The following is a 12703-nucleotide window of genomic DNA, read 5'->3' on the forward strand; positions in this document are numbered from 1 at the left end:
ACCCACATATGACACACGATCCCACTGTACGTTCTTGGTGGCACCTGCACTACAGTTTTGCTCTCACTTTTTTTTTTTAGTACACTTTGCTCTCCTGCGGGGGCAGGGAGTTCAGCCCCTACCTCATTGGCTCCGACAGAGCTGATCACACAGCTCAGCTTCTGGTTGTCCTTTGACTCCAGATAGATGGCCTGGCTCTTGTGGTACCTGCCAAAAACATGACACAAGTTTATGTATGTGTTTAGCCACTTTATCAAGGTTAAGACTGACGCACCAAAAAAAAAAAAAAAAAAAAAAAAAAGCCATACATCTTTAATTTATAACTCAATGATTCTAGGGATAAGTATATACACCCGTGAAATCATTACCACAATGAACATATCCATCTGCTCCCAAAGTTTCCTCCTGCCCTCTTCAGAATTATTTGTTGTTGTTTTTTCTTTTGTAGAAAGAACACTATGCGTAAGAGCTATGCTCTTAACAAATTCTAAATCAATAATACAGTATTATTAACGGCACCAGTTTTTAAAAAGAAAGAAAAAAGGGAAGGAAAGAAAAACACTGCAACAAAGAATATAATTAAGAGTCTTAATTTACATTTGAGGAAGAGTGTGGATTTCAGATTTAGTTTGAAGGCCTCCATCCTTCATTGATCAGATGACCTCGTCACCTCCTCCTAATCTAAAGCATATATTCCTTGGTCCCTCTGCAGAGGGAAAAAGAAGGCAGGGGAAAAGCTGGGAAGCTAACTCCATATTTACTTTTTATTTGGACTATATACCACAATTCAATCAAAAAGTAAATTACAATTTTTCAAAATAAAACTTGTTCCCGCTTTTCACCCACCCCAAAACACTGAAGAAACTTGAGTGGACAAAATAAATAGAAGGGTTTGAACAACGGATCTCATATTTATTTTCAATATGTCCAAATTAAGTCATGCACACTAAGGTAGGCCAAATTCAACTCTTTCTCTGGTCACTCATTAAGCAAATACGCATTAATCACTTACTGTGCAGCACTGAGGATGCTGGAGGTTGGAAGTGGACAGGGAACAGGACCACAAGGTCCCTGCGATCACACAGCTTCAAATACAGCAGCAGAGAAGAACACTGAGTATCACACCAGGATACTCAGGGAGCACTAACCGAGCAAGGTTCAGAGCAGCAGGGTGTGCACCACAGGGGCTCTGATTTGGCCTAGCCAGTCGGGAGAGCTGCCTTGCATGGAGCAGACCAGACAGGCACTCCGTTTCAGCCCCAGTAGCCATCCTCTTGGCCTGTAGCACAGGATCACCTTCAACTGCTACAAGCTCAGGGATAAGGCCGAGGTTCAAAGTGAGGAAGCCAGGCCCAAAGCCCAAACGAGACAACAGCAGCTGCCACAGGATGAAGGAGCAGCTGCTGGATTGCAAGAGCTGGAAACAGGAGCTGAGCTGCTGCTGGCAGCCCTGGCCGAGGCCAGCCGCAGTCAGGCAAGAACATAACCTCTGGTTCATTCTGGCTGCACAGATCTAGCTAAACAGACCCACTAACTCATGTAAATTCTACCAAAATGCATCTCCCAGCAAAGTACTGCATTTTATCATTATTTCTGTGGGGGAAAAGGCAGACTGTTTTGCTGGTGTAATGAAATAATCTACTGCCAGGACATCACAGAAAAGAGATGTACTTCACTCCCACAATGAGCTTTTTCCAATCTAGGTTCTAAGCACTCTTTAACCTGCTACTTAGGAGCTGAAAACCCAGGTTTCCAACTCAATTTACTTCCTGAAAATACTGTTAAAAGAAATCGAATCATAAATGCAATTAGAACAGCGAGATTGGGTTAGACTCAGCTTTAAAGTTGCTTTTGGCCAGAGATCAGTTGGTAAACTGGGTCAGGGGACTTTCATTATGCTAAATATGTAATATCGCAAGGTCTGAAGTATACAGTGCAGGAGGAAAGGCTGAATTAGTTCACAGCGTGACTCAAACATTCCAGTTTCCCTCCCACATCTAAGCCAACTTTCTTATGTAAACACTAACATCTCAAGTGATGGTTCGAGTAAAATTACAAAGCAGAAGAACATCTGAAGTTATTCTATGGGGATTAGAGTGGTTAAAGAGAAAAAGACAAAAAGCATGCATGTAGTCTCACGTCATTCTGAAAGTATTTCCCAAATACTTTAATAATGAAAGATCACAGTGTGGTAAAGGAGTATGTTACTCGTTTGGAAACATGCTCAGTATACTGTTAAGTAGAGGAGGGAAATCTATGCCCATTACGTTCCTGTGCTTGTAAAAAAACATATGCATGTTATGTGTGTATCACACACACAGAAAAAATTGGGTAAAGTTATGTAGTTAAGATGTATAATAAAACATGTATTACAACTTTACAGAAATAGGAAATATAAATTAAGAACAGTATTCTTTCTATTGAATGGCTTTCTTTTCTCTGAATCAAGGTATTACTCATATTAAAAACTAAGTAAGTCATGGTTCTGAAAAATACCTAAATAACAAAGACGGGTAAAGATAATACCTCATGTTAAAATTAACATCTTAATGTCTTCAAGGACAAGAGTTAACTCTGGGAGACTAGTCAAACAACTCTCAGGAGATGCGCTGCATTTTACTTCAGATGTGTGCAGAACCCAAACCCCAACACCTCGGGCTGACCTTAAAATGAATACCGGAAGTAAACAATGAGATCTCATCTATAACCACCCCCCAACCCCAGAAGTCCTCTGGGACCTGAGCATCTGGCCACCTCCCCAATCTGCCTGCTTTGGGGTAACCAAATGGTGGTAGCTTGAATGTCCACCATTGGTCACCATCTGCTCCAGAGCAGAGCTGGCCTATGTGTTTCCCAAAGCACCCCACTTCCAAGCCAATGGATTCCCAGATCCCCCTGAACCAGAGTCTCACGCACCACACAACAGTCTTAGGGAATACGGGTTATCCCTGGATACCAAATCTATTCAACTAACTGAATTCTCTGGAAGAAGAAAAAAAAAATCCTCAGAAATTAGCACTCATATTTTCAAGATGAAACTAAAACGTATAGGTCGACCCTCACATACAAATTTACTTGTTAATTGCTAAAGACTAATAAAAGAGGGGGAGAGAATTTAAAATAAATATAGACATAAAAACTATTAAAAAGCACCAACAATAGAACTAAAAATGTACATTATCACTTTTGCCAATTAACCCATTTTATAAGCTGCAACTCATCTCAGATGAAAGAAAAAACCTTTAAATAGCCTCAGAGAACAAGCCACAAAAATCGAACTGACTTTATTACCTTATTACTAATGGAAAGCCTGACCTGGGAATCCCGACAAATGAGCTCTTAGAGCTTTGCTTCTACTATTAAACCCAATGAACTAGAATCAACAGTAGTACTATTATGGAAGAAAGCAATTTCTTCAAAAGGTGGGTCAAAAAGGAGGGGGCAGGATTAATTTAATTTTGTTTCCTACTGGGAATCCTGATATTAATATTTCATTTCCCCAAAAAAACTGAATACCATGTTAAAGCTCTGGAACCTCAAAGGGTCCCAATGCCAGTTGTAAATATTCACCATTTAACAGTCTTTGTCAGTTGAAGGCTGGAAGAAGTGGGGGGTGGGGGGGTTCATTCCTAATTCATATTAACAGCCCAAGATTTAAAGTGAGGAGAGATAAACTAGTCTGCCAGCACCATCAGCTAGTTAGTTATTTTAAAATATCAGCTACTTTACTGGTACTTTCTAAGAAGGGTCATTAGTCCAAATCAAAATGCGAGGAAAACTTACAGCAGGACATAAAATGCCTTAAAAGCACTACCAGACCAAGATAAAGAGAAGATGCTTATCTTTCAAAATGAAATGTAGCTTGGTAAGTGTTCATGCCAAGACGGGAAGCCTGAATCACACTCACTTTGCTGAAGTCATTTGAAACTAAATGAAACACGTTTCGCCAGAAGTACCACTGCGCACAAATACTCCATCCCACCAAAGTGGGCATAAAGCGGTTCACTTGCCCTCTCAGCCACAGGCCGTGACTGGCAAAAAAGAAGAATGAAAGTCTCCCAGCTGACAGGACACTAAGACGAAACATCAAGTTGAGCCTGGTGGGAGAGGAGGCCAGCTCTGCACTGGTCAGAGCGTGGGCCGGGACCCGCATGAACACCTTCCATCTGTGGCAGGGAAGGAGAGACACACCTTCCCACCAATGTGTCATCAACTCTGACTCCCAAGGCTAAAAGGAAAACCATAGAATACAGATGAAAACAACAGCTGCCATCTTCAACAATATGCAACTTGAAACTCACTGAAAAAGGAAAATGCTGGGGCGCCTGGGTGGCTCAGTGGGTTAAAGCCTCTGCCTTCGGCTCGGGTCATGATCTCGGGGTCCTGGGATCGAGCCACGCATCGGGCTCTCTGCTCAGCGGGGAGCCTGCTTCCTCCTCACTCTCTTTGCTTGCTTGTGCTCTCTCTCTCGCTCAAATAAATGAATAAATAAAATATTTTTTAAAAAAAATAATTTAAAAAAAAAGGAAAATGCTCCCAGAGACCTTCTTTTCAAAATTTCTGCAGCCCCTACGAGAAAGACCGCGAAATTCACTCTTAATGCTCTGGGGATCTAGCACAGCAAACGTGACCACTCTATTTACATTATGAAACACCAGGCACCAGGGATCCCTTCTTTAGAAAAACAAAAATTTTCTCCTACTGCATTTTCACCCTCAAGACAAGTCTCAAAGTCTAAAAATTAAGCCTTCGAAAGAAGATCTGAAGCAACGCAACTACAAAATGAACTTCGTCTGAAATATCACATAGCTTTAAGATTCACAGATCCGTAAAAACGTTAGTGATAAAGCTCATCATTTTTGAAGACGGCTCTTATGTGCGGGCTTGATCTTTAAAGGTTATTTGGTTTTCATTATTAGAAACATTTTTCACATTATTTTGCCCCCTCAGTGTGTTGCATTGTTAGAGCCTGCCACCTAGTGGTGATGTGTTCTGATAAGCAAAGTCTCCAACACAGGCCCTTTTGAAGAAAGTGAAATAGTCAAATGAGAGGGGCAGAAGTCACTAAGATCAGGCTCACAGGCAGAGGCAGCCTTCACCATCTCCTGGGTAATTAACTCAACTGTAACCAAATATTTTGAGGGAACGGATTTATTTCAGGGAAGACTAGATTTCTGAGCATTTCTACCAACTTCGGAAGGGTAATATTTTAAGGTAATAAACTAACAAATCTTGGGGTTTTTCTTTTTTAACAAAGCTCAAACAATTCAAAATAACCGTTACTCTAATTCTGGAACTTTGGGTTAACATATTGAAACTCAAAAGATCATTAAAAATGATAGTGATTATAAATGATAATTAAAGAGAGCACACAGTAACCCCAGATAAACATGTGCCATACAAACAAGCGGAAATCCAAAATGCAAATGTGTCCATCATGACTTAAATTGCAGAGGGACAATGAATAAAAGAGTATGTCAGAAATAAAGGAGCTGTGACAAGGAGGTAAGACATGTGGCTTAACACCTAGCAGAATCTGGGGCTACAGAGCAGATAGTAATGTTTGCTGAATGAGTAAGTAAATGAGTTTCTAAGTCTAACATTGCTTGACCATTTCCTTCCCAATGGAAACGCTGGTGGTCTGAAGATTTTAAAGTGTTTTTATTCTCAAATATTTCCGGCATATTAAAAACCTAATATAACATACCTATATAGTCGCATGCAACTAAGAATTAAAATTTTACAAAAAGCAGTGAAAAAAAAAAAAAAAAAAACCTGTCTTTTATATAAACTAGTAAGGTTTTAAGATTCAATTTCCCCAAGTACGTTTCCTGGAATGCTCATATAGTAGGATGAAGCACCACAAAGGGTATCCCGGGTCAAATAAGTAATACCTGACAACATCACAGAAATAGAGCACACATGAGCCTATCAGAGAACCCAAAGAGCACCTACAGCAAAGAAACTCTTTAACTAGCACGGTCCTCCCCCAGACTCATCTGACCACAAAATGTTTTTTTCTACAGAACACCTATCAATTTTAGTGTGCAAAGGCAGAGTTACGATAGAGAGGGACATAAGCCCTGGCCTCAGTCTACAGGGGCAGCACCAAAGAGAGAAGCCTGCAAATTCTAGTATTATGCCAACGGCACGGAGAGAGGAAGGCTCCCATCAGAACATGTGCTCAGGAAACACTGCCTTCAGAGACTGAATGAGTAGTATCGATCAAATAATTCCTGATACATTTTTTTTTCATTTTTTTTTTTTTAAAGACATTACTTATTAGAGAGATGGAGAGAGCGCACAAGTAGACAAAGCAGCAGGCAGAGGCAGAGGGAGAAGCAGGCTTCCTGCCGAGCAAGGAGCCTGATGCGGGGCTTGATCCCAGGACCCTGGGATCATGCCCTGAGCCGAAGGCAGCCCCGCTTAACCAACCGAGCCACCCAGGTGCCCTGGTGTTTTTTTTTTTTTTTTTAAACACAAGCTCTATGCCCAACATGAGGCTTGAACTCCTGACCTTGAAAGCAATAGTCACATGCTCCCCTGACTGAGCTAGCCAGGCTCCCCTGTCCTAATTCACTTTGAAATGTTATTCCACTTTAGTACTATGTAAGCTAAGCAGCAGCCATGCTCAGGAACAATGAGACAGAACCCTAGTGCTCTTCCCAAGGGGTTCTTTTGAGACTCTTAACAAATAATCTGTATTTTTCCATAACATACCATCTTTTATCATAGTACAGTTTCCCATCTTCTATTCGAGCTTCGAATCTCTGGGCTGGAGACTCTGCCGGTGTGGCAGGTAAGTGTTCAGGAGAGGACGGGGATGCTGGAGGTACCAAAAATATGTCAATGATTAAACGTGTAACAATCATGTGGACCCAACAACTAACATGCTTTAATTGAAATGCTATCAAAAAGGGGTAATAATCATGATCATTAAGTCCTTAGGGGTTGTAAAGATGAGAACTCCACAAAATTCTTGTACATTACACCTAACTTGCTGCTCAACCCAACCCCGTAAGGTAAACAAGGCAAAGCTTAACCTCACTGAACAGAGGAGAAACCGGGGATGCCGGCAGGCTAAGTGATTTGCCCACGTGACCACTGGAAGCCCAGAAGGGCAGGAATTAGGACAATCTTCTTAAAATTATTAATCCGAAGTCATTTCTAAAACTGTTTATTATGAGGTAAAACAGACTATCACGTATGTACAGAGTCAAGCTAATATAGTGCTAATAAGTAAAGTAGGTCCAAAGGATCTCAATTCACACAACTTCTGTAATACCACCTCCCTAACCCCCACATCATGCCTTCAGAAACACGGGACCTCTCTGAGGACCACAGTGGCTCTCAGAAGGAAATCGTTCAGAGAAAAAAGGATCCTGTTTCCTTCCACAAGGCTTGGTGAGTAAACAGACATGTAAGTAATCCTGGTGCTTAAAACATAACAATGCCTTGCCCATCCAGAATTCTGTTTTGCAGCCTAGCACTGACTCTCAAGTGCCACCTGGAAGGAACCACTGTGAACCTGGGCTCTCCTCTTCTGTAAGCTGGGACTATGAGTCCCTCACCAGAACCAGGCCACGAAGTGCCACAGGAACAGGGGCGCCCAGCACTCCACAAGACAAGGAATACTGAAAAATCCTTCTGGTTTCATTTCCAGAAATGGAGGTGTGCTTAAATCTTATGCCTGATGCCTACACAGAAGAAAACCTTTACCAGCCTATCAATCAAATGTCTCTTTTACAAGAAATGAAGGAAAAAGTAAAAATAACTTTAATATAGCAGGGCTTAAAAAAAAAAAAAAAAAAATCAGGGGAGGGGGCACCTAAGGTTCCCTTCAGTTTTCATGAAGACTACTCTTAGACAAATGATGAGAATTTTTATTTTTGAAAATTACAACAACTCCCTGTCAGGTATAAACATGCTTTTCCCACAACAGGATTTAAAAAATGCCAGCAACACTATGCACTTACCTGGTCTCTTAGGTGACTTAAGCTGTAGGAAGAACAACAAGAAATCTTAGTGCAGATCATTTCAGATGCAACACAAAGTGTCAAAGGTATCAAAACGATTTAACAAGTAACACGTGAAGGACACAAGCCTAAGCTTTCAAATAAATTAAAAAAAAAAAATCAAACTGTACCTTATTTAACGTTCTCAGATCCTCCATGATCTGTTCGTCTGTTAACAAATAGTTTAGCTGGGGTGTTGAGAGTTAAAGGAACGTGTCTGAGAAGCATGGTTTCTAAGCAAGCAGAAATCAACAAAATGGTACCAGGACTTTAGGATTTACAGTGTGATTCTGTCCGATGCTGTTTCTATAGCAGTTTGCCTCTCGGGAGCTGCTGATTCTACTGAATGTCGTGGTGCCCAGGTACATAAAAGAACTCACAAATTTCTTTCAAACATCTCTAAGTCATTTAGTAAGTCCCAGAATGAGAGCATAGGACACAGAACAAGGAGACCTTCCTCCTCAATTTATGAAGTGCTCTTGTTCCAAAGACCAGAAGCCTTGCACACGTGTGTGTATGCACACACACACACACACACACACACACACACAGATGTGGGCTTATTCTTCCCACATAACTTAAACCCTCAGTTGTGAAGACAAAGGAACCTGAAGTTAAACCCTCTCTTGGGAGAAGACAACTGAATTATTTTTTATAAATGCTACTTATTCTCTCCTCAAGAGAACAGAAAAAGAATTTTGTGATGTGTGTCCTGCTTCCCCCTCTCGTTTTTACGATTAAAGGGCTTTTTTATGTGACTGAAATCTCTTTGCTTTAATTTAACAACTTGTGCTCCACTGTCTTCGGGATATAAGTAATGGAGGTACAAAAGGCAGGTGTTACTGGCCTGGTTTTATATGAAAAATAAAGGCATGTGAAATCTGAGGTCGCCTTAAATCTCCAAATGTTAAAACCAGGATGAACTTCCAGAAAAGTGTCCTTCCAAATAACTGCTCTCTACAAACGCCGCCCATTAGCCCATTAGAAGCAGTGGCGATCGAGGATCCATGATAAAATGGCCATTCCCGGGGCGCCTGGATGGCTCAATCAGTTAAGCGGCCAACTCTTTTGGGCTCTGGTCTGATCTTAAGAGTCGCGGGACTGAGCCCCACACTGGGCTCTATTCTTAGCAGGGAGCCTGCTTGGGATTCTCTCTCCCTGGCCCACTGCTCCTCCTGCTTGTGCTCATGTTTGCAAGCGCTCTCCCTTTCTCTCTCAAATAAATAAATCTTTTTCAAAAAATTGGCTATTCCTTAGCTCAGGGATAAATACACATGCCTGCCAATCACACACAATTTCCACAGGACAATGGCCACATATATTCTAGCAAATGGACAAGCAAAGGATTCAATAGTCTTAAGAAAAAAACCAATTATGCAAATGGATATCAGGAGCGGGTTTTCTCCTCTTGTCTGGGATGGGGACAGGATCATTTGGTCGCCTCCGCAACTTTCTGGTCATGATGGGTTTCACTTCCATAGAATCTGTGGCAAGAATTGAATGGGTAAATCTATCCAACTCCCACTTGAAGTAAGAATCGCTGCACTGTAAGAAAAGCTGCCCCACAGCCACCCAATCAGAACTGCTTTAATGGGAACATTTGGTTTACACGGGGCCTAAGGCAGTCACCCACATCAGATGTTCGGGCTGGGGGCTGTGTTTAGAAGACTCGGACTGGCTGGCCTAAGTGCTCGCCCCGCTCAGAAACGCTGCACAGCAGTGCAGGCTAACTGTGGAAGCATCTCTCCAGCACCCTGTAAACCAGGACCTTCCTCCTCTTCCCTCAAATTCAGAAGCCACAGAGTGGTAGGCTCTTGGGATCCAAAGGAACCTTTGGATCATCCAGGTCAACTCATCCTTGCTGTTCTCACGGATGGAGGGAAAACTGAAGCACACTCGTGCAGAAGACCGAGAGGCCACTGGCCTCGGTGCCAACATCTTATAAATGTGTTCATTTACAAACTTGGACTCGTGTTTTGTTTTATAACCTTTCGTAGCTACTTGACGGTCAAGAATGATCTAATGAAGGCTCATAATAAAGTCTCTTTCGTTCTTCTTGACTTCTCTCTGCAGTCTGCACTGTTGCTGACTCTCTTTGCCTTAAAATCTCTCCTCCCCAGCCACCACTGCACAGGGCTCTCGTCTCCTGATCTGCTCCCTTAGGCTCCTTGCCGCTGGTGCCCACTGGAGTCCAGTCAGGTTTCAGCCTGTGTCCCAGTAAGCCTCTATCACCGAGGCCAGCTGCCCCAACCTCCTGAATGGCAACCTGTGCCCACTGACACCATCCATTCTGAATGACCCAAGTGTCCTCACTTTGTGTCTCACCTCCCAGGGCTGCCTCCTCTCCCGTGCCTCGGGTGCATCTCATCTGTCTATCTTCCCCAGCCAGAAAAGAATCTGTCATTGTGACTTATCTTCTTTCCCCGAAACATCACAGTCACCAGATCATGCACAGTTCTGCTGCTAAACCACCTCTCAACTCCATCCCCTCATCCTATTCTCATCCCCCACAGAACAATCTCCCTAAGACACAAATCAGATCATTCTACACATCCCCCTTCTTATTCAATACTTTCATGGCTCACCATGCTCTACAGAAAATAGGCCAAGTCTCTCACCCAAGGTCTCCTGCCTTACTATGTATGCCCTTAAGCCTTTACACACCGTCACCTCTGCCTGGCCCCCTCTCTTCTGCCCAGCATACTCCTACACAACATCCCTTGAGAGCCAGCTCAATGCTCCCTGTCCCATGATGGCTTCCAGAATCAAACCATCTTCCAAGCAACCAGTGCAAACCTCTGTACAAAGCTCTTGCTAGCAAACTCCACACTGTATGGGACATTTTCCCCGGAGATTCCTGAATTCCACCCCAGTACCTCGCAATAGTTCAGGCACACAGTACGGGCTCTACGGAATTTCCTGCAGAACGACCAGAGACGTCAAGCCTGACAGTGTCATTCATTCATGACCGTGCATACTATCAGCACAGCAGACAGGACAACCTTATGGAATTCAAGTGTAGCCCTTCCACCACAGCAAGATGCACAATCTGTGAATATATAATAATCACATGTACGAAGCCAAAAAATACTTCTGTGTGTTGCTCTTATAAAGGGAAATGGGTAACAATGATTTTTTTTACCCCCTATACGTGGAAGATAAGTGATGAGAACCACGGACCTGATGAGTATTTGTAAAGGTATACGGGGGTGGGGTGCCTGGGAGGCTCACTGGGTTAAAGCTGCTGCCTTCAGCTCAGGTCATCATCCCAGGGTCCTGGGATCCAGCCCCACATCGGGCTCTCTGCTCAGCGGGGAGCCTGCTTCTTCCTCTCTGCCTGCCTCTCTGCCTATTTGTGATCTCTGTCAAATAAATAAATAAAATCTTTAAGAAAAAAAAAAAAAGGTCTGTGGGGGAGTGGGGCATGAGGAAGTAGGACAAACACACTCACCCCTGAGAAAAAGTTAGGAGACAGTCGTCCCCTCTACCAGCAATCTCTCACCCTCAGCCAAGCTGGCACAATTCTCCACTAACTTACAGGCAGCAGTCAAGACTGCCTGCTACAGCCACATGACCTAAGGCAGGCCATGTAAACACTTGCCTCAACTTTCTTCATAAAACAGAATTATCAGTAATGCTTCCCCCACAGGATGTTGGGAGGGTTACGGGAGTTGATACCAGTAAAGCCCTAAACACGATGCCTGGCATAGCAAGAGTTCAATCAATGCTAGTTTTATGATGTCTGCAGCCAAGAAAACACTATACAAAAATCTCTTTAAAAAGCCAAGGGGCAAACAGCTGAATGAAGTTACATACTTGACGACAAGTGACATCAGCGGTGAGGCTCTGCAACATTCATGCCTAATTCAGAAAAAAAGGTATGAAAGGAGCTCACCAAACACAAAGACCACTAGAGAAAGAGCACCTAGCACGTGGACATCATGGAATGTTCTATTCCCCGAAGACAATAGCCCAGTGTGCCCGGCCCTCTGGGCAGCCAAGTCTGGGGGGTGGGGAAGGTGGGCAACACTTGATGGAAGTGAGCCAAGTAAAGGTGCGGCGGAGAGAATGTGGAGTAACACAATCTTATCATGGCCAATAAGCTCAGAAAATTGTAGCTGCATCCCTCATGGATCAGAATACATAATCGAATTCTTCTTAGGAAAGAGTGAAAATTGATCCATTTTACTAGCCTAGTCACCAAAATAACCTAATCAATTTTCATCCAAAAGACAACTTCAGCAGAAGGAAGGTGCTCTGAAAAACACCTCTGAAATGTACTGGCCTGTCCCCACCACCATCCAGGAGAGTGGGGAGCAGGCCTGGCCATGGTCCACATGGAAGATGCGACTTGTAGGGAAGACCGCCATGTAAGTATCACAGCCCCAAACTACACATATTACCTACTCCACTCACTTTGCTCCAACCTCCTGCGAATAGATTTTTCACAGAGGGGAAAGTATATCGGACTACCTGGGTCTGAACCCACCCAGAAGTTCCAATTCTCACAAGAAGCAAGAGGCTGGCCTTCTGAGTCTATAATATCCAGGTCCCTGGAGTTTGGCCAGTGAGAGTCTCAGTGGGCTCAATCTGGATCCACCACAAAAATCAAACTTCCGAGAGTAAAACCCAGACCTTGGAGCATGGCAGCCCTGGAGAAGGCACTTGAGCGGTAAGTCAGCTGGCCT

General features: G+C 43.1%; 1 protein-coding gene across 8 annotated transcripts in view; it reads right to left on the reverse strand.

The window, feature by feature from the left end:
* The window catches only part of SUDS3 (SDS3 homolog, SIN3A corepressor complex component), a 239545-nt gene that overhangs the window by 210736 nt on the left and 16106 nt on the right, over positions 1–12703 (reverse strand). For all 8 annotated transcript variants that reach the window (XM_059140987.1, XM_059140986.1, XM_059140988.1 and 5 more), the window contains exons 7-11: positions 9404–9499; positions 8147–8208; positions 7977–7998; positions 6721–6826; positions 123–207 (exon numbers count right to left, since the gene is read on the reverse strand). In XM_059140987.1, the coding sequence (XP_058996970.1) occupies positions 123–207; positions 6721–6826; positions 7977–7998; positions 8147–8208; positions 9404–9499 (371 nt within the window). The remainder of the gene's footprint in view (positions 1–122; positions 208–6720; positions 6827–7976; positions 7999–8146; positions 8209–9403; positions 9500–12703) is intronic.

Source organism: Mustela lutreola, chromosome 11 (assembly GCF_030435805.1).
Source record: "Mustela lutreola isolate mMusLut2 chromosome 11, mMusLut2.pri, whole genome shotgun sequence".
Classification (NCBI taxonomy): domain Eukaryota; kingdom Metazoa; phylum Chordata; class Mammalia; order Carnivora; family Mustelidae; genus Mustela; species Mustela lutreola.